The sequence below is a fragment of the Pelodiscus sinensis genome, chromosome 5 (assembly GCF_052426305.1).
Source record: "Pelodiscus sinensis isolate ZL-2025 chromosome 5, ASM5242630v1, whole genome shotgun sequence".
Classification (NCBI taxonomy): Eukaryota; Metazoa; Chordata; order Testudines; family Trionychidae; genus Pelodiscus; species Pelodiscus sinensis.
In genome coordinates, this window is record NC_143056.1 from 20,158,227 (window position 1) to 20,186,178 (window position 27,952).

General features: G+C 42.6%; 2 protein-coding genes across 6 annotated transcripts in view; one reads left to right on the forward strand and one right to left on the reverse strand.

Annotated features, from left to right (window-relative positions):
• Window positions 1-14,879, forward strand: part of XRCC3 (X-ray repair cross complementing 3) — a 56,822-nt gene extending 41,943 nt beyond the window's left edge. Inside the window, exon 8 of the mRNA XM_075926492.2 lies at window positions 12,094-14,879. Within this exon, the coding sequence (XP_075782607.1) occupies window positions 12,094-12,238 (145 nt within the window). The 3' untranslated portion in view covers window positions 12,239-14,879. The remainder of the gene's footprint in view (window positions 1-12,093) is intronic.
• Window positions 1-27,952, reverse strand: part of KLC1 (kinesin light chain 1) — a 76,533-nt gene that overhangs the window by 14,800 nt on the left and 33,781 nt on the right. For 3 of the 5 annotated variants that reach the window (XM_075926483.2, XM_075926481.2, XM_075926484.2), the window contains exons 6-13: window positions 27,471-27,558; window positions 26,631-26,732; window positions 24,732-24,905; window positions 24,503-24,602; window positions 23,495-23,544; window positions 23,352-23,416; window positions 21,748-21,856; window positions 2,762-2,896 (exon numbers count right to left, since the gene is read on the reverse strand). In XM_075926483.2, coding sequence (XP_075782598.1) covers window positions 2,762-2,896; window positions 21,748-21,856; window positions 23,352-23,416; window positions 23,495-23,544; window positions 24,503-24,602; window positions 24,732-24,905; window positions 26,631-26,732; window positions 27,471-27,558 — 823 coding nt within the window. Of the gene's footprint in view, window positions 1-2,734; window positions 2,897-21,747; window positions 21,857-23,351; window positions 23,417-23,494; window positions 23,545-24,502; window positions 24,603-24,731; window positions 24,906-26,630; window positions 26,733-27,470; window positions 27,559-27,952 lie in introns of all 5 variants that reach the window. The other 2 variants (XM_075926482.2, XM_075926480.2) reach the window with 1 other exon arrangement.

A 27,952-nucleotide genomic window follows, 5' to 3' on the forward strand; every position in this document is an offset into this window, starting at 1 on the left:
AAAAAGGCAAATTATTCCTTGCATCTTAAAATAGGCACATTCAGATCAACAGTTTTCAAGTTAGCTTGCATTTCAACTTTGTTGCCATTGTGTAACAAAATCTCTCTCAGTTCCTGAGACAGACAAGGAGCAAGACTCAAGCTTGTCTAGAAAAGTCAGTATAAGAAAACACATTTTGAAGTGTTTATGAAAGCAAATTCTTTAGCTACAATTTGAAACTTATGTTTTTAAAATAAGTTGTGAGAACAGTGTACTGTAAATATTTATAGAACAAGTTTTTAAACTAAATGTTAGTAAACAATATACATAATAGGGATATGAACAGGTAACTAGTTAGTTACCCATAAGCATCACCCAGTAAAGGTGATGCTTACTGGTATGGGTTAACTAGCACCCAAGAGCAGCCCACCACAAGCAGAGGGCTGCTTCAGCCTCCTCCCGCCTCCGCCAGTGGTCAGAGCTGACCACCCCAAGCATGGCAGATGGGGTGCCAGAAGCAGAAACTGGCACAAGGCTATTAGCTCCTGCTGCCAGCCCTCTCCCACATGAGACGGCCAGCAGCGGCAGCCAGAAGCCTCGTGAGTGGGTAGGGAGGGTATCATGAGGGGACAGTTCTTGTCCAAGATATACTACATGTGGAAAGTTACTCTCCGCAATGTTCTGTTACTTTGTTTTCCCCTCACAAAATTATTATTCTTCTGGATTTCTGGTCAAAAACAGCAGAAAATTTCTCATGGACAGTTAAAAAAAATTCAACTATATAAAGTTTAAACAATGTGTATCCTTAATGCTACACTGTTTTGTCTGCAGCCAAGTTCTTGAACCAACTCATGAGTTCAGGTGCACATAAGGCGGCTTTTACTAAAAGAAGCACTTTCTTTGATCTCCATAAAAAAATTAAATTGTCTATGATAGAAATTCAACAGTACTTCCTGTCTGAGAAGCAGAATATGTGTGGCGAGATGAGATGAAGGAAGGATAACACATCACACCCTACTGGTACAGAAAAGAACAGCATCAAAATAAGGTAAAAAGCAATACTGGGAAGTTTCCTGTTTACTTGTGTATGAACAAACTCCCTCCAGTGAGGAAGAAAATGTGGACTATGAATAGTCCCATGTGTATCAGGAAAAGTGATGCAACATTTTAAAAATGAATGGTGCAATTCCTAGACTTTGTAAAAATCAACGCTTCCTTGATTTTGGTCCCTAAAAGCAAATAATTTTTTTAGGTCAACATATTTTTATCAGGTTTCATTCAAATATTGACCTAGAAATACCATCTTGTATTTTTCCAGAAGGTTCTTTATCATTCCAAAACCTGCATGCTTGTTTTAATTAAAAGCAAACAGTAGAAAAAGGTTTTATTCACTTATAACACACAAAGGCATGCAAAGTACGGCAGAAATAAGGGAGGAGTACAGTACACAGTTCTAATCCTGAGTGGACAACATTAAGATAAAATTGAGTCACCAAACTTATTTTGGGGACACTAATGATGCAACATTAATTCACAACAGATGCTGATTGACTGTCTTGGCATGGAGAATACCAATGCCAAAAGACTGTCATTTGGTAAATGACAAAAAACCAACCAAAGATGGAGAGAACATTCTCCATTCAAGTTGAGCAAGTGTAAGTTTTTACAAAGTCAGCTTTAGGATCTTGAAGTTTCTTACAACTGGAAATCTGTCAGAGAAATGAACTTTAGAAGCATGCTAGTTTGTAAAGTATGATAAACAACCTAAAGCAAAAGCAGTCAGACAAATCTATCACTACAACAATTTGGCAAAATGCATCAGTGCTTTTAGCAGAACTATAGCTTAATGAATTAACAGTTTAATTGCCTGCATGACTGACTCCCCTTGGTAGCAACAAAATACAATAAGAAAGCCAGTGACTGAAGCAAACACAATTAAGTAAACTTACTCCATATACCTAAAAGCATGAGACATAACAAAAGGATAGAAAATGCACAGCTAATCACACATTAAAAACATCTATTTTTAAAAGTTGTTATTGTTCTAAATAGTGACACAGTTATTATGTTAGGTAGTGGAACAAGACATTAAAAGACAGAATAAAGACTCACAAGAACGCTTATGTGAAAGGAGTGAATGGGAAGTAGAGATACACATTTCATTTAAAAAATGTATAGTTACTATCAAGCTGCCATGAACCAGCACATATAAAAGCAGATTATGGATCACCCTTCTTTAATTTACAAATTGTACATTCTGCCAAAGTTGGGAGAAAGGTGACTGAAGTTGTTTTTAAGTCTTAAACTGATTATTTTTATTTACTTTAAAAACAACTTATGTTTTAATATTCCTGTAATGACACCTACAGGACACATTTAACCTAGAGGCAAGCATGACAAAGTAAATAAGCAGAAATAAATTAATTGCAAATCTACTGAGGAAACCACAGACTAAGATTATGCACCCAACAAAAACCAGGACACTCAATCAGCATTCAAATGCTTCTTCCTAAAAAAGGTTTACTTTACAGGGCAAAAAAAATTGTGGACAATTAAAAAAAGTAATAAAAACGTAAAGAGAATTTACTGAATGCAAGATCTTGTACTTTAATTCTTAATTCTGCAGAATTACAGAGTGTAAAACAGATGAATTACCAAAACTACCGAAAACACAATAGAATGACAACTGGACAAAAGTTGGTGTTATGGTGGTAAATTTTCTAGGCTATTTTCTTCAACTGTGTACTGTACTTACCCCATTCCATTCTACGCTCATACTCACTTCCTCCCCTCCATCAGGGCCACTTTCGTACTTTACCACATCAACATTGAGACTCTCTCGGCTTCGCCTTTTTTCTGTGCTCTCAGGGTCATTTAGTACTTCGGCAACTCTCTGTTTGTGAACATTGTCAAGACCCTGTAAAGCAAAGTGGAAAAGTTTTTTACTTAATATAGGTTTTATTAATGTAAATGTACATTTTTACTATAAATATTCTAGGGGTCTGTGCTGCCTGCTTGCTACACTCGCCAACCCCAGCTCTCCCGCTGGCTGCCAGGGAGGGCCGGGGCTGTGCTAGCCCCCACTTTACACACCCCCTTCCCAGCCAGCAGGGAGAGCCAGGCTGCCAAGGTCCCAACAGTAATCGCTCTTCCCCCAGCAACACAGCTCAGCAACCCCAGCTCTTCGGGTGGGGCTTGGCTCCTGTGGACACAGAGTGACATGACATCACTCTGTCGTTCCAGAGAGACACAGACAGAGCAAGATTATATATATTCACCATATATTATAAATATATATAACAAACATGCAAAGTAACCAGATTAATGAAAAAATAAATCAAACATTTAGCTCACTCTGAACCTAATACAATTTTCAATGTTATGACTACTCTATTACAAACATCAATGCAACATAAATAGAAACAGCTGAAGTAAGCACAGGCCTGGGAGTTAACCCACTTGGGATTCTTCTCCCAACTGTCAGTGACTTACCTCAAGCATTTCACATATCTACTTGATACTAAGGCACCCACTAGATCAACAACATGGAAACACATGATCTTTTGTGCCCGGGTTTTCCTATATGTTAATGGGATTAATAATACTCACCTATCTTTAAAAGAACATTGAGATTATATTTTAAAAGCTCTACACAAAGTATTACAGTCAAGAAAACCCAACCAATTATGGTATAAGCTTTTATTTTAAAATGGTTCTCATGTATGTCAAATTTAACAGTAATAAATATTATGCAAAAATTATATTATAACCATAGGGTAGGATCAAAACAAAAATGAAGAGAGTCTTTGATTTCGATCTTTTACCAGTGCAATATACAGTTTCCTAATTAAGGCAGGGATGGGAAATTATTTTTGATGGGGAAGTACTCAAATAATTTGGTAAGTGGTCACGGTCTGCACTATTCTATGATACTAAAGGAGGAGGTGCAGTGTCGGGATGAAGGTTTGGGTGCAGTAGGGAGCTCAAGGTAGGGGACTGGGATGCAGCAAGCAGTGCAAGGTCTAAGAACGGACATGGGTGCAGAAGTGGGGGTGGAGAGGACTTGCATTGTGACCAGTGTGCCCTGTAATCTGAATGCTTGGGAGGACACCCAGGAGAGATTCAAATGCTGTGCTGTTGATTAGCAGCGCACCCACAACCAGCAGCATGTGCTTCTAACAGTGGAGCACATACCTCTTTGCATGTAGTAATATTTATTCCACACATGGATGTAAAAAAGTTAGAGGAAACAATGGTTGTGACCTAGGGCGGGGAAGCAGAGGGAATGAGGTGCCAGGTGCAGGTTCTGGCTGAGAGGTGCTTACCTTTGGTGGCTCCCAGCCAGCAGCCCAGCAAGACCCTCAGGCAGGATCCCTGCATGTCACTCAAAGTGGCTGGCTATGAGAGCCATGTGCTCTCTGCATGCTGCATTCCTGTGTGCTGCTAGTGCCACAAGCATGGCGCAGGCAGCTCCCACTGGCTGGTTTCCAGCCAATGGAAGCTGTAGAACTATGCTTGGGGCGGAGGTAGCATGCAAAGCTGCCTCCTACCCCAGAGTTCTCAGTGTGCAGAGAGCACATGGCCCCCCACAGCCAGCCACTTACGCTAAAGCTACACAACAAGCTTTTTCCAGAAGAGGAAATGCAAATGGTGCACTCATTTGCATATGTTGTGTTCTCATTTGCATTTTCTCTTCCGATCCTTTTTGCAGAAGAGGTTTTTGTGCACAGAATTGCTATGAAGACAGCACTTTTGTACGCAAAAACCTCTTCCTCAAAAAGGATCCGAAGAGAAAATGCAAATGACAGTGTGACATATGCAAATGAGTGCTCCATTTGCATTTCCTCTTCCGGAAAAATCTTGTAGTGTAGCCATAGCCTTAGAGAGGTGTGGGAGGCTATAGCCAGGTGTGGGAGGCTATAAAGCCAGTGGCAGGATGGATCCAGTGATCTGGCCCCTGCGCCATATTTTGCCTGCCCCTGTAATAAAGGATGCATGAAGGATTCAGTTTACTTTCTGAAAGGATTAGTCAAAGAAATGAAATATATTAGATAAAAAAGCTACACTAAAATATTAACAGATTTATTAGTCTATAAGGTGCCACAGGACTTTTACAGGCAGTCCCCGGGTTACGTACAAGATAGGGACTGTAGGTTTGTACTTAAGTTGAATTTGTACTTATGTCGGAACTGGCGTCCAGAATCAGCCGCTGCTGAAACTGACCAGTGGCTGACTACAGGAAGCCCGAGGCAGAGTTGCTCTGCCTCGGGCTTCCTGGAATCAGCCGCTGATCAGTTTCAGCAGCAGCTGACTTGGGGACACCTGGGGTAGAGCAGCTGGGGCGCTGCCGGGTAGGTCCCCGCAGCGCCGCACCTCGGCGCTGCGGGGACCAACCCGGCAGCACCCCAGCTGCTCTACCCCAGGTGTCCCCAAGTCAGCTGCTGCTGAAACTGATCAGCGGCTGATTCCAGGAAGCCCGGGGCAGAGCAACTCTGCCTCGGGCTTCCTGTAGTCAGCCACTGGTCAGTTTCAGCAGCAGCTGACTTGGGGATGCCTGGGGCAGAGTAGCTGGGGTGCTGCCGGGTTGGTCCAGTAGCGCCGAGGAGTGGCGCTGCAGGACCAACTGGCAGCGCCCCAGCTGCTCTACCACAGGTGTCCGCGAGAAAGGCCGGCTCTGCTTGGGGGGGGGGGGGGGGGGGGGGCAGAAAAGCAGACCAGGGAGACGCGGAGCAGCTTCTCTCGCCCCGGAGGACGCGGGCAGCAGGACCGTGATGTGGGCGGGCGAGAAAAGCCCCGTTCATAAGTATGGATCCGACATAGGTCGGATCCGCGTAACTCGGGGACTGCCTGTATTTGTTTATGCAGATTCAGACTAATATGGCTATCCTTCTGATACTTGTCACTAAAATATTAAAAGTTGCTAAGTCAACTAATCATGTCAGGAAGTGCCAAAAGTAAATTTGCAAGATTAATCTGAGCAACTATGCATATGCACTATGATAATGGTATCCAGCAACAAAGTGATGTTTGTTGCTTAACCAAGAAAAGACCCAACTTAGTACATTTGTCACAAGAAAAAACAACAACACTTTTTCTTGCAGCATTGTCTCATTTATTGCCCACCACGTGCAATGAATGAATCAGGGGTCAAATAGTATACGATCACAAAGATCATCAAAAATCACACAAGGCTAGAAAACATTTAGACATTTCTTAATATTTCAGTGCTTGCACTTTACTTTTTCTTTAAAAAATATGCACTTTTTAAAAAGTTAAACTAAAGAAACAAGAATTCCATCAAGTGGAGCCATAACGACTGCCTGTATGGGTCACTAACAGAACTGAAATCTAAGACCTGATTGCACTAACAGACAGTAATCATCAATGTCCACCAGTGACTAGAGTGGGACCTGACTTTGCCAGTGGCTTAACCAACTCTTTCAGACAACACAGAGAAATCTGGAATGAAAAGCCACTATTGCTAGCTCTGGAGGGGAGTTGAATTCTAGTGGTTACAAAGAGCACAGAAAAACCATCGATTTGGCACATTCATCTTTTTTTAAAAATAAGTGTGAATTCCTCCAGCACAGTGGAAGCACAAAGCCATGATACATGGCCATATATTGCCACATCTTGCAGACCTCTGTAGAAGTGTGCTAGGGTAGGAAAAATAATGGTAGGGGAAGTGGCTGCAGGACTCTGCAATTCTGGACTAAGAACCAACAAGCTGCTGTGAATTTGAGTAGCCACAAAGCTGCTTTAACCTATTCCAGGGGCTGCACCAGCTCCCAGGGCAGCTCACAACCCAGAAGGCATAAATGTAGCTTAAGAGAGTCACATATGAGATAGAACCTCAACTTGCATTTCCAGTTCTGACAGAATGGAATATATGCACTCTCATTCATCCCAATATAAATTAGATGGGGGAAAAATTTTTACTGTTTAACTTGCCCAATAAGAAATGCAAATTGCACAAGACTTCATTACATTTGAAGCATAATCTCCTGGAGTTCAGTAAATCTACTTCAGTAATAAAAACAGACTGAAATAGGAGTGGGCATCCTCAGCACGCCAAAGGCCCCACTTCCGCCTCTCCTCCCTAATCGCTACATTGAGCGTAAGAGGATGGCTACACCATCCCTATTTCGCCTTTACTTTAACACGTCCCATTATCAAGAATAAAAGGGCTGTTACTTATTGCATCGGCCCCTCTCCCCCACATCTGAAGCTAGCTTGAGGCATGAGAATGCAGCAGGCATGTCTTTGTTGCTTTATGGGATTAGGACATGAGCCATAACAAGTAAAATATTTAGGAATTTCAACAGCAAACCTTTAGCATGAGCTACTGAGCACATTCAAAGGGTGATTTTTCAGATGCTTATTACTAAAACAAATCTGGGTTGATTTTTCTGGGACATTAAAAAACATTTCTTTGATATTCCCTATCAAATGTCAAATTCTGGTCCAAAACCTGAAGAGCACAAGAGCTCTTGAAAGAAATAGTTGGAACTTGGTTTTGTCTATTAAAAAATAATTTGCCTACTAAACTCATTCTCAGAAATAAATGAATCCTTTCTCTTTGCCTAAAGATTTTTTAAAAAATCCAACCCAATGCAGGGAGATAGCATAGGAAAAAATCCTGACAGACTTCAACCATTCAGGCTAAGTTACAAGCCACTGAAAATGGTGGTATAGGATGCTAAGTCTTAGTTAGGTCTACCAAGTGAAAGTTTTATTGCTCAGGAGACAATGAGTTTACCCACATTGTGCAGTAAATAAGGGTTCTTTGAGATGTGTGTCCCTATCAGCACTCTACTTCCAGTACACTTGCATCATGCACCTTAGATCAAGATTTTGGCAGAGGTGCCTATGCACCTCATACATCCTCACCCCCCACAAAGAGGCTTTACAGGCTATGTGGGAAAATTGCCCTCAATTCTTTCTCTACCATGAAGTCCCATAAGAATTCCTCTGAAGCAGAGGGGAAGAGGACAGGTAATGAAGTTCATGAAGGGCCACATTTCCAAAAACTCCAGTTACTACTAAAGGTACAAAACCTTTCCCCTGAGTAGTGTCCCTCTGAGTGTCCAACTTCAGATAATTCTATAGCAGTGGTTCCCAACCTTTTCACTAGTGCAAACTCCAAATTGCCTCCCTCCAAACCATTCGCGGACCCCCAATCACCCTCCCGAGCCCTTTGCGGACCACCACCAAAGCCAATTCTAACCTCAGTTTTAGTAGCCAGCAGAGCATTTTCTCACTTTTCATTTACTTATGTCTGTTTCATTAGACATTTTACTTGCGGATGCTTCACTCTGCTCAGTCTCCTTTCTCTTCAGTGAGCCTGATTTCAGCCACAGATCCACATTGAATATATGGCTAATGTTTGTATGCTTCTAACCGTCATGACTGTTTCGTCACACAAAGGCACCACAACAGATTTTCAGACCGCAATTAACATTATTGGAAGATATTTAATTTACAAATAATAATTGATTGTGACTTTGCAATTTATTTAAAACTTATTTTCTATGATCATTATTATTTATTCCCCCTCCTCCCCACATGGACCCCAGGTTGGGAACCGCTGCTCTAGAGCAGCATCCCCTTCAGGAGGCAAGAGGTTCAGCACTGAATCCAATATAGAAAACAACTACCTTGTCCACAGCTGCATCTAATCTCTCTGTAGGCACCAGGACATAGTAAGAAAAGCGTATGAAACAGAGAACCAAGGTGCCAGTCTACAATTGGCACATCCTTAAGTAAGGCGATAGAGAGATTACTACTGCAAAATGTGCTAGAACTTTCAAAGTGTGTGTGGACATGAGTTCTATCATACAACTCAATACAACCACTCTGACAATCTAATTACAAAACATTGTTTCTGTCTACAATGGCTATGAACAGAAAAATTTCTAAATTATTTGATTCACTTTAGGCAGAAAGTTAACACTCCCTTTATGTACAGAATATCAACTATAGCTCCTTGGCTAATCTGATGTTTTTGGAAGAAAACCATTAATGTAGGCTTCTGAGGACACTCTTGGATGATTCTCTATTGAGACATTCTCGCTGGGAAAACTCCATAAGTACTCTTTTCCCATTTTGCAGGTGTGCAATTGATTACTCCAGTTAGAAAGGAACATTTTGCATTTGTCCTTATTGAATTTCGTCCTATTTACCCCATACCATTTCTCCAGTTTTTTCAGGTCACTGACTTTTAATTCTACCCTCCACAGCATTTGCAGCTCCCTCCCACCTTGGTAGTAAGGATGTAAGTGACTAATAAGTGATTCGATTAATCACTTCCTCTCCCCTTTGCTATCTCTATGGGGGGAGGGGGAGGAGAGCGCAGCAGGAGCCGGTGCGGAGGGGAGCCAGCTTAAAAGCTGTTTTTCCCCCCAGCACAATCTGTGCAAGGGCCAGAGGAGGCAGAGGCATAGCAGGGGACCAGACACAAGCTGGGAATCAGCTGATTCCCAGCTTGTGGTTGGTCCCAGACACTGTGCCGCCTCTGCTTTTTAAATGCATTAAGAGCTGCTAGGCTGAAGCACATTGGGTGGACCAGGCGTGAGCTGGGAATCAGCTGCCCCAGCTTGCACCCAGTCCCTCCCTCTACCCCCACTGTGCTTCAGCCTTTTAAACGTGTTAAGAGCCTGGGAGCTAACCCCACTGCAACTTTGCAGTTCCCCCCCTTATTGACTAGTCAATGGAAATTCCATCGACTAGATAAAACATCCCTACTTGGTAGTATCCACAGATTTTATAAGTGTGTTCTCTGTGCCATTATCTAAATCACTGATCAAGATATTGAATAGAACTGCACCCATCCCTGTGGGACCTCACCTGATATGCCCTACTAGCATGACTGTGAACCACTTTTGGGGAACGGTTTTGCAACCAGTTATGAGCCCACGTTACAATAGCTTGATATAGGCTGTATTTTCCTAGTTTATGACAAGGTCATATGAGAACATTAAAAGCCTTATTAAAGATATATCACATCTACTTCTTTCCCTTGTCCACAAGGATTTGCACCCTATCAAAAAAGCTATTAAGTTCATTTGATGTGAATTGTTCCTCGCAAATCCATGTTGGCAGTTACTTTTTACCATCTTCTTTGCAAACTGCTTGTTTGATTATTTGTTCCATTATCTTTCTGGATAAAGAAGTTAAGCATAGTCTGATTCTCTGGGTTGTCATTCTTCTTTAAGAATTGGCACTGTTTAGGCTCTCATTCTTCTTGAATCTCTCCAGTCTCCATAAGTTCTTGAATATATCTGCTAATAGCTCATATCTGCTCTCAGCTCCTTGAATATTTTAAAATGTATTTGATCACACCCTGTCAACCTCAAGACATCTAACTTGACTAAGTAATTTTAGTAATTTTTAATTTGTTATTTCTTCAGCTCATATCTCATTTTCACTGGTGTTCACTGTTAGACTTCCACTCTCTAACTTTTTCAGTGAAAACAAACAAAAAAAAGGAACTTAGCACTTCTATTTCCACATTTTCCATTCTTTTTCACACCTCTTTGAGCTATGGGTCTGCCCTGTCTTTAGTCTTCCTCTTGCTTTTAATGTATCTATAGAATGTTTTCTTGTTACCTTTTATGTCTTCAACTACTTTAATTTCATTTTGTTCATTGACCTAATTTTGTCCCTACATGCTGGTTTTGTTTCTATGCAACCTTTGCAATCTGTCATAGTTTCTCCTTTTTGTTGTAAGGCTGTTTGAGTTGATCCCCTGATTAAGCCATAGTGGTGTCTTGCCATACTTACTATCCATTTCTACACAGTGGGATAGTTTGCTTTAGTTCCCTTAATAACGTCTTTCAAAAAACTACCAGCTCCCTCAAACTTTTCCCCCTTAGACATGCTTTTCCATGAGATCTTGTCTATCAACTCCCACTTCTCTTAGAACTTCAGAATTTATAAGCTGGAGTGGAACTGTTTGACCTGCATATTGTGTCAGTAAGAAAGAACTAATTAGAAACTTCCAAGGAGGACGATAAGCAATGCCAATGAGATAGAAATACCAGACTTGTCTTGGCTACGTTAGTGCAATAATAATAACCCTGATCTGATCTTGTTGAGGACCCACAACAGTAACAGTTTTAGATATGCACAGAAAAGTCCTTTGTTCATACTATGAGAAATCTCCTAGCAATACAGGATCAAGACCCTTTCTGGAAAAACACATGATGCATTTTGAGTTGGCTGCTATAGCAAATAGATTGGTCTCTGAAAATCTTTAAGAAAGAATATCATGGGAAGGACTCTGGAGTTTAATTCCCATTTATTACTCCGAAGCTGCTGAGATCATGCGCCATATATTTTGAATACCTGAGAGGTAAGAAGCAGAGATGATTATGTAGTTGGTTATATACCAAGTCATGAGTTTTATTGCTTTAGTACAGAGAGATGGGGAATAGGACTTTTCCCTGACAGTTCATATAATACACATAAGCCATGTTGTCTGTCATTTTTACTGACTTCAATCTGATTAGAGATAGAAATTTTACACGTGCACTTTTGACCATTCAATTTCAAAAGGAATGTATAGAGAAATTATTCTTGTGGTAACATTTGCCTGCATCTTCTGAAATCCCAAAAGTACCTCCAATCCAAAAGCAATGCACCTGATGTTATTGCCACAGTAGGTGGAATATGAATAAATGGAACACCTGTGCAAATGCTGGTTGGTCCTTCCACCAGTTACCATAAATTAGAGTATAACACTCACGTACGTGTATTACCCGCACCCGTGCATAACTCACGGTTTTTCCTGATTGTGTAAAAAAGTCTTAGATAACCCACGCATGTGTATAGCCCGTGGGAGATGAACCGTGGGTACTGTTAATGAACAGCACCTGTAATGAAGTGTTAATGAACCGCAGCTGATGACGCTGAGCAGTAAGTACGCTACAACCCTTATTGCTGGTATATAACTCCTTTGAGCCACACTGTTTTACCATTTATTTATTCCTTTAGTAGTTTTAACCTGTAAAGAATTTTAAAAAAGTATTTAACACCTCTTAAAACTTTTTAAACATGCCTAAGCGCAAATCCTACAAAGCTGATTTTAAATTGTGTGTTGTGACATATGTAAAGGACAATGGAAACAGAGCAGCAGGGAGAAAATATCCTGTCAACAAAAAGTCTGTTCAGGAGTGGAGAAAGGAAGAAGCAGAGATTGAGAAATTACACCCTAGGAAAAGAGCGCGCTGCGGAAAGAAAGCCAAGTGGCCGAATCTAGAAGAAAACCTGTTGAAGTGGGTTCGTGCACAGAGAGAGAACAAACAGGCCGTGTCAACAGCAGCCATACAGGTCAAGGCTTAACTTATGTCTATGGAACAGAAAATTATTATTTTAATAGGGGCTCGGGAAATTGGGTGTACAAATTTATGCAGAGAAACAATCTGTCAGTTCGCACGTGGACATCTGTTGACCAACGGCTTCCGACGAATGGGAAAAGAAAATGGATGATTTTAAAACTTTTGTACATAAAGAAATTAACCAGCTGGGCTTGAAACCAAACAACGTTATTAACATGGATGAGGTGCCCATGTCATCTAATATACCTGCTCCTCGGTCTGCTGCGGAAACTGGATCGAAAACAGTCCGTGTAGCAACCACCAGTCACAAACGCACCTCTTTTACTGTAGTGTTGGCATGCATGGCAAATGGTGATAAAATTAAAACCAATGGTGATTTTTAAGAGGGTAATGATGCCTAGAGAAAAACTGCCAGCTGGCATTTGTGGGGTTTATAACAAGGGCTGGATGAACAGAGATGTTATGAAGATGTGGACAGACAGCTGCTTTCGTGTACGAAAAGGTGGGTTTTTTAATCCTAAATCTCTGCTGCTTTTAGATTCCTTGGCCGCCCATAAAGAAGCTTCAGTTCAGAAACATATCAACGCCGTGGCTGCACATATCGCTGTAATTCCAGGTGGACTGACCTGCAAGTTGCAACCACTTGATATGCCTGTCAACCACCCATTCAAGTGCTTTGTTGGAGAGGAATGGGACAACTGGATGACAAATGGGGAACACACATTCACTCCGGCAGGTCGACAGCGCTGTGCAACTTACGTGGAAGTTTGCAAATGGGTTTTGACTGCTTGGGACAGAATAAAACAAGCTACTATTCAGAATGGGTTCCGTAAATGTGAAATTCTTCCTGACGTTGACTCCTCTAGCCCCGAATCCAACTATGACAGCGATTCTGAATCGGCACCACAGACCTCAACCATCACCGAAACTCATCTAGCCTTGGTTATGGATTTTATGGATGTTTTTCAAGACAGCGACTGACAAAAGTTTTGAAGGTTTTGAAAACTCAGATGCTGAGGAGGTTGCTGCTACTACTGATTGTAGTGATGCAGAATGAACGAACTTATGTATTTTATGACAATGCGAGGATGGCTTTTTTAAACTGTTTTAACATATTTATTCTTTTATTATTAGTTTCACATTAAAGTTTTAACTTTTAATGTATTTTAACATCACTGCCGCTATTATTAAATTAAAATATGCTGCTTTTATCAAGTAAGTCTTGTCTTCCTGTAATTTCAGTAAAAAACCTTGTATAACACACGGACGAGCATAGCCCACGGGGGTGGAGATTGTAAAACCTTGCATAACCCGTGGGTTATATATGCTAAAAGATGGTAAGTGTGCAATCAATGCGAACAGACAATATCCTGCCTATTTTTCATTTGCTCGGTTTGTAAACACATGTGGACCTTGGAGAGGTAACCTGGCATGATACACTAGAAAGACACATGTGGGCATGCGTCCCGGTAGCTGAAAACATCTCTTACTGCAAGTTGGGGACTGCCCTGAATCCTTCAGTTAAGGCTTGCTAGTGCAAAAAGTCTGCAGGAGGGTAGGTATGCTCTGTCAGTACATCCAGAGAAGTCATATGAAATCTAGATACCGTGGTGGAGTCAAAATGGATTATCAGATTTGCAGGCCCAGACTATGATACAGAGAACACATGACATTTACTGACACCAGCACCTCATGATTAACTGATTCAAGGGAAGTTCCTATTGTCCAGGAAGAATAATACAATTATAAGGGCTCGCCGAGCCGCGGCGAGCCCTGCTCGCCAGCTGCGCTGTCTGGCGATCTGCGCATGCACAGATCGCCCAAACCTGGAACTTCCAGGTTGTAATCTACTTGCCATGGGCGAGTAGATTACATAGTTTGTCGAGCCCGGACAATTATGCTCAAATAGGAAGGTGACAACTATTGCCAGAATCTTTAAGAACATCCTTGGTGCCAAAGATAATTCAAAAGAAAGCACTCTCTCTTAGTAATGTTTGCTGCTAATTGGGAAATGAAGAAACATTCTGTATAATGGATGAATAGCAACATGAAACTATGTGTTTCATGGGTTTAGGTCATGGATCAATCTAATTGTAATAATTAATGACAATTACTGCCAACTGTCACACTCCTAAATTTTTGCTATGATGTATCTTCACTCTCCCATATTTTTGGGAATCTAAGTATTTTAAGAACTCCCTTCCTCTGTGTTGCATAGGAACTGGTTCTGTTACTCCTAAACTTTGAAGTGAGGTTGCTTCTTGTTCTAGTAATTGTTCAGAAGAGGGATCCCTGAAGAGGGACAGGGATGGATAGGAGGGATAGCCTGGAAATAAATAATGTAACCAAAAATTATGGTTTCCAAAACAGTTTGTCCAATGTTATATGCTTCCACTCATCCTGAAAACAGGAAGGGCATCATCCAAAATGACGGGGGAAGGGGATAGGACATTGCAGCTGTAAACTACCATTAGCTGGATGACTGAGACTCTAGCCCAAGCCATCAAAATTGTCACTTGGAGGACATGGATAGCAGGGAGAATGTGGCTGTAGCTGATAGGAATTTCTCCCCCCCCCCCTTTTTTTTTTTTTTTTTTTTTGGAGTACCTAGGGGTCCAGAAGGCATACAGCAGGTTGAATACAGGTTGAATACACGGCTGGGTTTGCTCTTTGTGCCTTCTGAGATCTACCATATCTCCTCTTATTTACATTATTATAGATTCCAAGGAATCTTAGTGGGACTCTCAACCTCTTTAAAAGGCATCTGTGGAGCCTAAAAAGTGCTTCCACCCATCACAGGAGGACTTTAATGGTACTAAGAACCTCTTTCAAAAAGCCTATTATCTGCCACTGGAGCTAATACAGACTGCACTACAGTACATGCTGCATCTAAGGAGGTCTTTAGTGATGTTTCCACTAAAAGCCAACTCTTGAATAGTGGCTTTAAACTGGCTAAGATGATCCTCTCACAGATACTCAATAAAGGAATTACATGTGTGGTAATGTAAACCATCATATTTGGTCATAAGCACCTGATGGTTCATTATTCAGAAACTAATCATGGCTGAAGCATAGGTTCGGCAGCCATAAACATTGAGCCTCTTATGGCCCTTGCTGCATGGAGTTGACTAGAGTTATGTAACATGTCTCTTCCAACAAGGGGAGGTAGACGGGATGTGGAATGGACAGGAGCAATACATCTTGAAGAACAAGAGTTATGAGGTAAGTAACCTTTTCTTCTTTGAGTGCTTGCTCATATCCATTCCAGTTAGGTGACTCCCAAGCAACACCTCAGGAGGTGGGGTTGGAAACCTAATCTGCAATGGACTACAACACAGCCCTGCCAACTGCTGCATCAGCCCTAGCCTGCTGGGCAATAGCGTAGTGGGTTGTAAACGTGTGAATGAAAGACCACGAAGCTGCCCTACAAATCTCGAGAATGGGGACCTACGCTGCAAACGCCATTGACAAGGCCTATGACCTTGTGGAATGAGCCGCAAGCGGGGATGCCTCCTGCCCCACCATCTTGTAACAGATCCTGATCCAGGAGGTGATCCATGAGGACAAGCATTGGGCCGATACAGGAAGACCCCTCATCCTCTCTGCTATGTAAAGAAAGAGTTGTGGTGACCTTCTAAATTCTCGTTCTATCCATGTAGAATATCTAAGGACTGCAGGGACTGCTCCGATGGCGTTGCATGGGATTTGGGGAAGAAAACAGGGAGATAGATATCCTGAGATGTGAAAATATGACACTACTTTGGGTAGAAATGATGGATGGGACTGAAGCCTAACCCCATCCTTGAAGAATACTGTGCAAGGGTGCTCAGAGGTGAGGACCCTGAGCTCTGACACTCTCCTGAGGCTCATGACCCTCGTAAGGACCAAGATAAGATCCCACGTGGGTAAGGGCTCTCACATACAGGTAAAGCCTATACCCTAGAGGAATCGCTTAACTAGCGCATTCACAAACACAGATCTATCCCTTTTACCCGGGTGGAATGCTGCAATGGTGGCTAGGTGCATCCGAAGGGCTTGAGGACAATAAACCTTGCTGTCAAAGGTGAAGGAGGTAGTCCAGAACGAGGGGAATAGGGGTCCTCAGTGGGTTGACTCCTACTCCATTTAACCACAGTGAGAAACACTTCCATTTGGACTCATATGCTGCACTTGGAGGGTTTTTTCCTGCTCTCCACCAGAACCCTTCTGACCTCATCTGAGCAGAGTTGTTCCTGACCCACTAACCACAAAGGTTCCAAGCCGCAGGTGGAGGGATGGCAGGTTCGGGTGGCACAGCCTCCCCTCTTCTAGGTCTTGAGTGATCAGGTCCAGAAACAGCTGTAGTACAAAGGGCTTCTGCACCGCCAGATCCAGGAGCATGGGGTACCAGTGTTGACACGGCCACGCTGGCACTGTTAGGATTATTGATGCTGCGTACCCCCGACCATCAGGAGTACCTTGTGCAGCAGAGGGAAGGGTGGAAATGTGTATAGGAAGTGCTTGGGCCACCGTACCAGCAGGGCATCCCCTAGTGACCTCCTCTCTTGCCCCAGATATGAGAAATAGCTTGGGCAGTTGGAATTTCCCTGGGAAGTGAACAGATCAAGAGGGGGATAAGCCCCACTTCTGAAAGACAACCTCTAAGACACCTCCCTGATGGACCATTCATGGGTCTTGAACAATCTGCTGGGCCTGTCTGCTACCACATCCCAATTCCCCAGGACGTAGGATGCCTCCAGGTGAATCCTGTGCACAATACACAGGTTCTACAGCAGGAGAGCCTCCTTGCAGAGGGGAGAAGAGTGAGCTCCACCCTGTTTACTGATATAATGCATGGCTGTAGTATTGTCCGTTAGTACCAACACTACTTTGCCCTCCAGGTGGGGCAAGAATGCTAGGCATGCCAGCCTGAATGCCCTGAGCTCTTTGACATTTATCTGTAGTGCACTCTTGCTGAGACACCACATACCGTGGGTTCTGAGGTTCAGTAGGTGGGCTCCCCATCCAGTATCTGATGCATCTGTCACCAGCTACACTGACGGAGTCCGCCTGGCAAACGGGACTCCGTGACACACAATCTGCTCCTGCAGCCACCAGTCTAAAGACTGGAAAATGTCCTCCAGCACTGTGAGGAGAGCATCCAGTGGTGCTCGAACTGGGTTGTGGGCCGGGGCCAGACAAGCTTGAAGGTGCCACAAGTGTAGCCTGGCATGTTGTACCACGATGGTACAGGCCGCAATGTGACCTAAGAGTCTCATACAAGTGCAGGCCTTCGTGCGGGGTGCAGCTCCAAGACCTTCTTATCACTGATGGCCAGGAACCTGGCTGTGGGGAGGGATGCCTTCACTACCGTAGAGTCCAGGTGAGCCCCAACGAAGTCAAGGGCAGCGTACCAGTCTCCTTTCTCTAGGGACAGGATGGAGGCAAGGGTGACCATTTTGAACCTTGCGTTCTTCATGAACGAGTTTAGATTCCTTAGGTCCAGAATAGGACGAAGACCTCTGTTGGACTTGGGAATAAGGAAGTAACAGGAATAAAAACCTTTCCCCTCGAAACCCATTGGAATGGGCTTGACAGTCCCTACTATCAGGAGGGTAGATATACTGCTGAAGCAGAAGGTCTCGTGAGAGGGGTCCCTGAAGATGGACGGGGAGGAAGGGTGGGTGGGACAGGAAGGGGATAGCATATTCTCTTTCCACCAGGCTGAGTAACCAATAATCCAAAGTAATCTTGGACCAGGCAAGGAAGAAATGGAGAGCCGGGACCCAAAGGGTGGGATTAAAAGGGGGGCCGGAATGCAACATAAGGTATGTTGACTCCTAAGTTAGTCACATAGCTAGATTTGCTTAGTGTAGGTTGACTTTCTGCAGTAGGGTAGACGTAGCCTACTGTTTTCCAATGTGCATTACTTTGCATTTATTAACATTGAATTTCATCTGCCATTTTTCTGTCTAGTTCCCAATTGTGAGATCCTTCCAAAACTCTTTGCAGAGCTCTAGCTGCAAATTTTGCCACCTCACTGTGTACCCCTTATTTCAGATCACTTATGAATGTACTGAATAGAACTACGGGACACCACTATTTACCCCTCTCCATTTTGGAAACCGCTCATTTATTCGTATCCTTTGTTTCCTATATTTTAACCAGTTACCAATACATGGGAGGACCGCCCCTCTTATCCCACAACAGCTTATTTCGCTTAAGAGATTTAGTAAAAGGCTTTCTGAAAAGCTAAGTGCACGATATACACTGCATCCCCCCTTATTCACATGCCTGTTGATCTTCTTAGAGCAGTGGTCCCCAACCTTTAGAGGCTCCCGGGCTCCGGGCCACTCACGTGCCGGGCGCCTGGGGGCAGAGCCACGCGTCCTGGGGCACACCAGGGGCGGGGATGCCCTTGCACCCGCCGCCAGCATGTGCCCCAGGGCCGGGGCCGCCCGAGCGCCTTGTGCCGTGGACCCGGGGCCGGCTCCGCCGCCCGAGCTGCGCGCATGGGGCCAGCGCTGGGGCCGCCCGAGTGCCGCGCGCCTGGGGCCGGCACCTGCAGTGCGCCGCGCGCTGGGGGTGGGGCCGGCCCAGGTTGTCGGCGGGCGCACACAAATGCCCCGGCGGGCACCATGGCGCCCACGGGCACCGCGTTGGGGACCACTGTCTTAGAGAATTCTAATAAATTAGTGAAACATGATTTTCCCTTTACAAAAATCATGTTGACTTCCCCGCCCCCAAATTATGTTTATGTGTTCAACAATTCTGTTCTCTACTATAATTTGAACCAGTTTGCCAGACACTGAAGTTGGGTTTACTGGACTGTAATTGCCAAGATCACCTGTGAAGATTGGTGTCACATTAGCTATCCTCAAGTCATCTGGTACAGAAACGGAACAACAATAGGTTTTACACCACAATTAGTAGTTCTGCAATTTCACATTTGAGTCCCTTCAAAACTCTTGGGTGGATACTGCCTGGTCTTGGTGACTTACTGGCGTTTAGTTTATTAATCTGTTCCCAAACTGGGTCAGTTTTTCAGATTTCTCATCTTAAAAGAATGTCTCAGCTTTGGGAATCTCCCACATCCTCAGCTGTGAAGACCAATGCAGAGAATTCATTTAGTTTCTCTGCAATGGTCTTATCCTTGAGTGCTCTTTTAGCATTTTGATCATCTAGTAGTCTCCTGGTTGTTTAGCAGGCTGCCTACTTCTGATGTATTTAAAAAAAATGCTATTACTTTGAGTCTTTGGCAAGCAGTTCTTCAAGTTCTTTTTTGGCCTTCCTAATTTTATTTTTACACTTCACATGCCAGAGTTTATGCTCCTTTCTATTTTTCTCACTAGGATTTAATTTCAACTTTTTAAAAGATTCCTTTTTACCTTTCCCTGCTTCTTTCACTTTGTTGTTTAGCCATAGTGGCATTTTTTTGTTCTCTTGTGTTTTTTTAATTTGGGATATACTTAAATCTATACCCCAGGTTCTCTCTCCTTTCTGTTTTAACTGATTTAAAACAACGGAACCAGTCTTGATTTCAGGGATGGAAGATATCCTGACCTGAGAATTTAATCAGCAATGTTGCTGGAGACATTTCAAGGTAAAAACCTTACCATATATGTCTAGGTACTACAAAGCTAACTATCTTTATTCCTCCCGTAACCATTTCTAACTTTAATGCCTTATACTCATTTAAAATCTCTCTGAAATTAAATACTCGTATTTTTTAATTAAAAGTAATGCAGTGTTGTATTTAAAAATGAATTGTTTGGCTAACTTCAATTCACGAATTAAACTGTTGAATATTGACCCCTTTCAGGGCCAATGGCTATATATAAAAAAAAGTTTTTTCTGACAGGTGACAGAATGACATCATCATGCTCTCTGGCCACAAAAGCTGCCAGAGAGAGGGAGGCTGGCTAGTGTAGTGAGCCGCAGGCACAGCCCACTAGTAGACCTATAATATCTGAACTGTCCAAGAGAAGGCTGAGCAATATACAACACACTTCAGGAAAATTCAGGACCAGGACTATATTAGGGTAACCCTGCAATAAGTAATCAAGTGCACTGTTGAAAATCAGATCTGAGGTCAGAGTTCCTGGTCCAGGACAGCAGTGATACCCGGATACTTGGTATGGAACCTATGGTTTGTGGGTGCAGGGGAGTATTCTGATCTGGGGCAGGAATACAGGAGGGGATTTAGGAGTTTGTGACCCAGGGCAGGAGGAGGTTGTGAACTAGGGAAAGGGATTGGGGTGCAGGAGAGAATTCTGACTTGGAAGAGAGGTGCAGGGCCTAGGAGGGGATTGTGACCAAGGGCAGGGCTGCAGGAGGTGCAAGTATTTGGACGGTGACCTGGAGGAGGGTATTGGGGTGCAGGATTTAGGGGGTAATGTGGGTACAGAAGCAGGGGTGCAGAGGGTTGAGAGAGGAACGGGCTGGGGTGCTAGAGGCAGACTCTGGGCAGGAGGCACTTATCTAGGCAGCTCCAAATCAGCAGGTTCCTCAGGCAGGCTCCCTGCCTTCCCTCCCCCTGCACACCATTCAAAGCAACTAGATGAGAAGGCTTGCTCTCTGGAGGGTGGTGCCAGCTACATCAGTACCAAATCCACGTGTTGGGCTCAGGGATGCATCAGCTCCGATTCCCTCAGTACCATATGAGGTCTAGCCATACTTGGTACAGTTGACTTCCTTGATGTCAATACGGAGCATTATTCCAGGACATGCTTATAACTCTTTTCATCTATGCCTCTGCCAGTTGGGATCTAAGGTATCCAAACTTGGTACTGAGTCTGTCTCAACTTGAGTTTTCTTCTTTTACAGTAGCCTTTACAGTACTAAGCACTCAGAGCCTACATCAAATGCCTCTTGGTACTCGAGATCTCCTTCAGAAACATGGGCTCCTTCCTTAGAAATGCTTCCTTAACTATGGTGTTCCCCCCCCCCCATCCTTCATGACCCCCAACCTTATCTCCTAAGATTCAACTCCTAGTTATTGTGCAACACCTCACACTCTTCCTACTGAGAACTGCTGTCTAAGCCTGCTGCTTCCTTCCTCCCCACCCACATGTATGCTGCCCACCCCAGGCCAGGAAGCATCCCCACTCTGCTGTGCCATTCCTCCACTGTACACCTATCAACTGCTGTTCTCTTGCCTCCACAAAGGCACCTTAGAACCCTTAGTATTCAGCCAGTTCATGGTAACATCAACCAAGAAATTAGCCTGTTTACTAAGGCTTAACATGATGCATATATATTTTTAATTCAAACTGAAATGGAGGTGTTTTTTATTAACGTAAATAGTAAATGGACAGATATACACAGCAATTCATCTCTAAAAATCTCCCAGTTACTGAACAGCTAACATTATACATACACAAAAATTGAGAGGAAAACAAAATGGCCACAAAAAGCATTACTGAGAGCAAAGAGGAATTTTCATACTTGCCTGCTTACGGGACCTCATTGCTGCCTCTTCTAATGTTTCAGCAGCTTCAAACTTGCCTTGACGCTTGTAAAGTGCTCCTAGGTTCTTTAAGGTAGTTGTTACGGTTGGACTATTTAAAAAAGTATGCACAGTAAATTAAGAATATCAAACATATGAAAACTAAAAAAAGCCCCAAGAGAAAAGCTTAGATATCATGAGTATCTATATAAAAGAGCCATCTTTTAAAATATTCTACTAGCATTAAGCACGAGAAAGACATTAAAAATACCTTACAAAATGCATTTATGGCTCAACAAAAAAAAAAAGTGATGGTAGAACAGCCCTGAAAACAAATAGAGCTATCCTCTGGAGCCATGTATGTCAGTGCCCCGCCCCCCTTCCCCTCCCGCCAGGGCCCAGCTGAGCAGTGCAGAATTGGGGAGCGCAGACCCCAAACGGCCGCTTGCTCCTCGTCAAGATCCAGCTGAGCGGCGCTCACGCTGTGCCTCTCAGCTGGGCCCCAGTGGGAGGGGAGCAGGGTGCTGACATACACGGCCGGGGGCGTGGCCATGTACGTCAGCGTTACAGACTCACAGACACTGGGCTACTATATATATATATATGTATATGATTCTGCTGTTCAAACATTGTAGCACTGTGTGGAGCATGAAAATCAAAAAAGAGAACAACTGAAACAAAACTAGTCTACTTGCACAGTAAATGATAAGAAAACTCAAACAGAACACCACACAGGAGTGAAAGTGGATCGGAGGCTAGATTACATGGCCTGCTCTACTCCCCTTTGTGCCTTTGTATATCAACAGAAGAGAGAAAATACAGACTGATCACATATAGTAATTCCTCCTTTAACACTATAGATATGTTTCAGAAAATGATCGTGTTAAGTGAAAACGTGTTATGCGGGGTCAATTTTCCCATTGAAAATAATGGAAAAGGTGGGGGTTGCGTTTCAAGCAGTGGTGTCTGTTGGGACCGGGACATAAGGTTGGGGGAGAAAGGAGACTGGGTTACAGCAGGGAGGGTAGGTGTTTGGCTCTGGGGAAGGGAAGGGGAGGAGGATTGGGTTGGGAGTATGCCCCTGTGATGAGTCTGCCAGGACCTGCACTGCGTCTGGCGGGGGTGAAGGGAGGGGGGCTGCCGGGGAACGGCGTGGCAAGTGGCGAACCCTCTGCCGCTTTGCAGGGAGGCAGGGGAAGCCCCGAGCAGCCACCTGCAATGGGCCAGCTGGGGAAATTGTGTTATTCCAGGGACTGTCATCTAATTCAAAAAAAGTTTCCTAAAAAAAATCGTGCTATCGCAAAAACGTGTTAAGTGGGCACGTGTTAAATGAGGAATTATTGTAAATGCAGCACGTGAGGATAGCTAGCCATTGGAATTTAGAGGTTTGCCTCAGTTGGGATAAAACGGGGCTCAGAACCAAATCGCAACTAGATACCTGAAGTCACCTTTTCTGATATGAACAGCAAACAAGGCTTTGGATTTCTTAAATATCAGTTTCCATAGTAGTAACATAGATAAAAATGAAATGCTTTAAATATGATTTTCAAACTGACAGAGCCGGATGTAACGTTATGTAGTTAAAATATTTTCAATAATATACTTACCTATCAACTTTGCAAGCCTTGTACCAACCACCATACTCTCCAAAAGAGCCATCTTTTTGCTTTCCCTAAATTAAAAACAGCATGTTAAAAATAAATCTGCAATAACAGAAGTTCTGAAAACAATTATTCAATCATGTTCTTACTTTGCATTCTTCTCTCTCCTCAGCATGCATCCAAATGGGTTTGTTTTCATCTGGTGGAAAAAAAACCCACAACATAAATATTGTATAATAGCAGTGAAAGTAGTAAGTATTTATATTCTGGTTGATTTTCATCTCTCTGAAGGAAGCTGAAGACCATCAAATAGTGATTCTGGCAGCACAATCAGCATTTTTGACACATCACAGAAAGATTAAACAGATTAACAAAACAGGCATGTCTGCTTTTAACTGGCTTCAGAGGAGAAAAGATAAGTCAATATTAAAGACTGGTTTCAGTGCTATTTCTAAGAAGCTTTGATGCAACCACATTGGTGGCTGGACATACTGACAAGAGCTTAGTCATTTGCTAGAATACATGCATTAATTTCTTCTATCATGACAGCTACTGAATGCTGCACAGGTAAACTGTCTTATTGAAATGAAAATATTGCATTACAATTAGTAATTTATGAAATGTGTTCTACTGGAACAATATACAAATAGATTGATGACTTCTAGCTGTTAATTTTACAGTTTTCCTAATTTAAGATGACAAGTTTTCTTGCATTCTTTAACTGCTTTGGCAGATGAGCTCAAACACTTAACCATTGTTTTTTCCAAGTCTTTTAAAATCCTATACTGAAGTCTTCTAAACAGTGACTAGAAGACAATGAACAAACATACTCCTGTGTGTATACTACCTCAGACATTAGAGCTGGGGTAGTATAGAACACCCTAAAGTAACTTCAGTAGAAAAGTAGTATTTCAAATAGATTTGCTAAGTCTCACTCATTTTGAAAAAAACAAACCTTGTTTTGGATTAATTTTAATGCAGTAATTAAAGACTTTCCCGAGGATACATTTTACTGTATATATTTCAATGAAATCTAAAAAGTTTAATTCCTTTTAGTCTCCCTCTAATACTCACAACTTTAAGTATAATATAGTCTTAAACAGAGAATTATAAAAAAAGAGAAATTATACTTTTCAGTTGAACACCAAGTTCCTTACCATCTACAGAGCCAAATTCCCTTTCATGTGCACGAGTAAGAATCTCTTTGTATAAAGTTTCTGCTTGCTTAAATTTTCCCTGTTTTAGATAGCAGGATGCCTAAAAATAATAGACAGTAGTTTAGGAACATGTGTAATTACATGTTTGTTGAATAAATGTACATTATTTTAGCATACTAGAAAAACAAGACTTACATTTTCTTATTTTTACTTCATGTTACAAGCTTACCAGATTATTCTTTGTTTTTGCCACATTTGGGTCATCTGGTCCTAGCTTAGTTTGGTAAATCTCAAGTGCTCTTTGATAGTAGTACTCCACCTCTTCATATTTACCCTGGTTCTGACACAATAAGGCCAGGTTATTTAACTGTTTGGCAACATCTGGGTGATCTTTCCCCAGGACCTGAAAATGAAGATATCATACATTTTAAAAGTCTCCATTTATTGTATTAGGTTTTAAAGAATCTTAAAATGATCTTCCCCAATTTTCTTCTTTCCAATTTCAATATCAAGCCACATTATTTTACTTTAGCAGATTACACTGTTCATGCTTTTATTATTAAGACTGAGTCACTATTTTCATTATAAATCAAATTCTAGGTTGAGAGTGAAGGAGGTCCCCATTTATGTTAGGTAAACATTAGGACTGTTTTTGGCTGACATGGTAAATAAGGTCTTGACCGGGCATATCAAGCAATTTAGACACTTTCCATCTTTAACAAATTAAGATTCTTTTGAATCTTGAGTGTACTAAGTTAACCTATAAAATTTCAGTTTAAGATTGTTTGTGAAGAACACTTTTCAATACAGCTCCGAAAATGTCCTTTGCATGAATATATTCCAGTAAGTTTGATGATCTCTTTCAGTTTTACAAAGAAATATACTATTTTCTTCTAGTTTATGCTGTTTATATTTACCGTAATCTCAAGTAGAATGCACACTTATGTATAATACGCACCTGCCTTTTAAATGTCAGAATACTTGAATAAACTAAACTCCTATCTATAATGCGCACCCCCATTATACTCGTGATTTTATGGTATATATAGGAAGGAAGGGGCTCACGCCTGCTGCGGGACCCCTGCCCAGCTGAGCTCATGCCTGCTGCGGGGCCCCCTGCCCAGCTGCCCACACCGAGACCGGGCAGGCAGCGAGCCAGGGCAATGCAGCCTAGTGGCGCCACCAGCTCCTTGCTTCGCCTGCCACAGGGGCCCCCTGCCCAGCTGAGCTCGCTCACGCCTGCCACAGGGGCCCCCTGCCCAGCTGAGCTCGCTCACGCCTGCCGCAGGGGCCCCCTGCCCAGCTGAGCTCGCTCACGCCTGCCGCAGGGGCCCCCTGCCCAGCTGAGCTCGCTCACGCCTGCCGCAGGGGCCCCCTGCCCAGCTGAGCTTGCACTGTGCTCTTGCTCACACCTGCGGCGGGGTCCTCCAGCCGCCCTGAGCTTGTGCCACGCTGAGCTTGTGCCTGCCGTGGGGGCCCCCAGGCGCATTCTAAACGAGCACCAGGCAGGCAGTAAGCCAGGGCTCCTCGTCTTGTCCGGGAGCCTGGCAGGGCTGTGGCCCCCGTGCCACACCACAGTTGGAAAGTTTCTGTGCAGAGGGGAGGGGGAGTTTAAAGCTTTAAAAAAATAGCTCATATGTTGCTCACCCCGGCCTTGACCCTAAAAAACCGGGGAAAAAAGTTCACATTATACTCAAGATTTTACGGTAGGCACATTTGATCAGTAATTAGGTAGTTTTGCTGATGATTAGTTAGTCCGGAAGTGAGGGAAGCACATTTTTTTCCACTAAATGTGTACAATTAATTATTCTCCAATATTGGACCTCTAACACCGACTTCCCTCATCCAGCAACATCTGTGGTCTGACATCCCTGTGGGTGCTCATGGGGTGGAGCACTCTTGGGGAAAAGCCAGGGCCAGACTCTCAGCAACTCCTTCCCCGCCCTGCAAGAGCACTGCAAATAGGTCATTTGCAGCATTCAAGCTCAGGTAGGGAGGAAGGGAAAGGAGGAGTGAGGAAAGGAGGTAACACTTGGGGGAAGAGGCAGGGTATTCTGGAAATCAATGGCTGTGGAACTGCTCTAGAATCCAAACTTCTGTTTGAAATAAAACAGTTTTTAGCTCTTACCTTTTCTCGGATCTCCAAAGCTCTCTTACACAAAGGTTCTGCCTCCTTATACTTTCCTCGTTTACCATAAAGTACAGCAAGATTGTTTAGAGTAGCTGCCACCTGTCAACAGCAGAGAAACATTAAATATATGGAACCTGCTGAAGTTAAATTTATTCAAATATATTTACAGTGTACTGCTATAGTCATATCCTCTATGTACAGTGAAGACCTCTTGGCAAATTCCTACATTAGGAAATAACTCTTACTGGAGAACACGTGTGAAATGTATTTAGCCTCCTGAAATGTAAATAAATGCATAAAGTTGCTGTAAATATGACAACACAGAAATAAAGTTATTTTTCATTAATTTAGATTCACAGAATTGCCCACTACTGTATAACATAGGCTATATGAAGCAATAAATCACCAAATTAAATTTTTAAAATGACTTGATTGGAATTATCTGTTTTATTTTAAACAGAGGAAGTAAAACAAATCAGAAGTACAATTCCTATATGAATTCAGCAACGGAATTATTTAATAAGCTAATTAAAATATTTCTTCAGAAGCTAATTTTTTTCACATTGCAGACCATGCAACTTGATTCATAATCAAATAAATGTGGCAGTAGAGTAATTTTTGGGTGAAATAGTTTAATAAATAAAAAGCTCAAAGATATGTTAAATATTAAAAAACCCACAGAATACTGTATTGTGGCCGCCTACCTGTCCTGATTAGTGACAAGCCAGATCTTAAACGTTCCTGTTGAGTTTAATATTAGAATAAGTTGGGCGGGAAAAGGAAAAAAGTCTTAGTGAAAAACACAACTAAAAGTATGAAACAATCATATATACAAACCGCTGGATGATCTTTGCCCAAAGTCTTTTCACGAATAGCCAAAGCATCATTAAGAAGGTTTGCTGCATCTTTGTATTTGTTCTGGTCCCTACATTTTAAAAAACCATAATTAATGCTTTACCCTGTTTCACAAATAAAAAAGTGTGGGGTGGGGGGGGGGGCGGTTGAGAATGTAGTATTCCAATAAATCTTGTAAAATAATGAACTACAAAATTAAGATCCGACTTCGGTACTATTTCCTGCCATGACACTGAAGAGAGGGGTTCTACGGGAGACTCGGTCTTTCATGTTCATGTGCAAAAAACTACATTTAAAAGTAGGCTTGGGGGGCACTGAAAATGAACTATCTGCATATATACATCCTGCCACCCAATTTACAACAGCACTAGCATAACCCAAGAAGTTGTTGTCTGGCTGTCTTCTCAAGAATCTAGAATGAATGAATATTTAAAGTTTCAAAATGAACAACAGTGTTCCAAAAA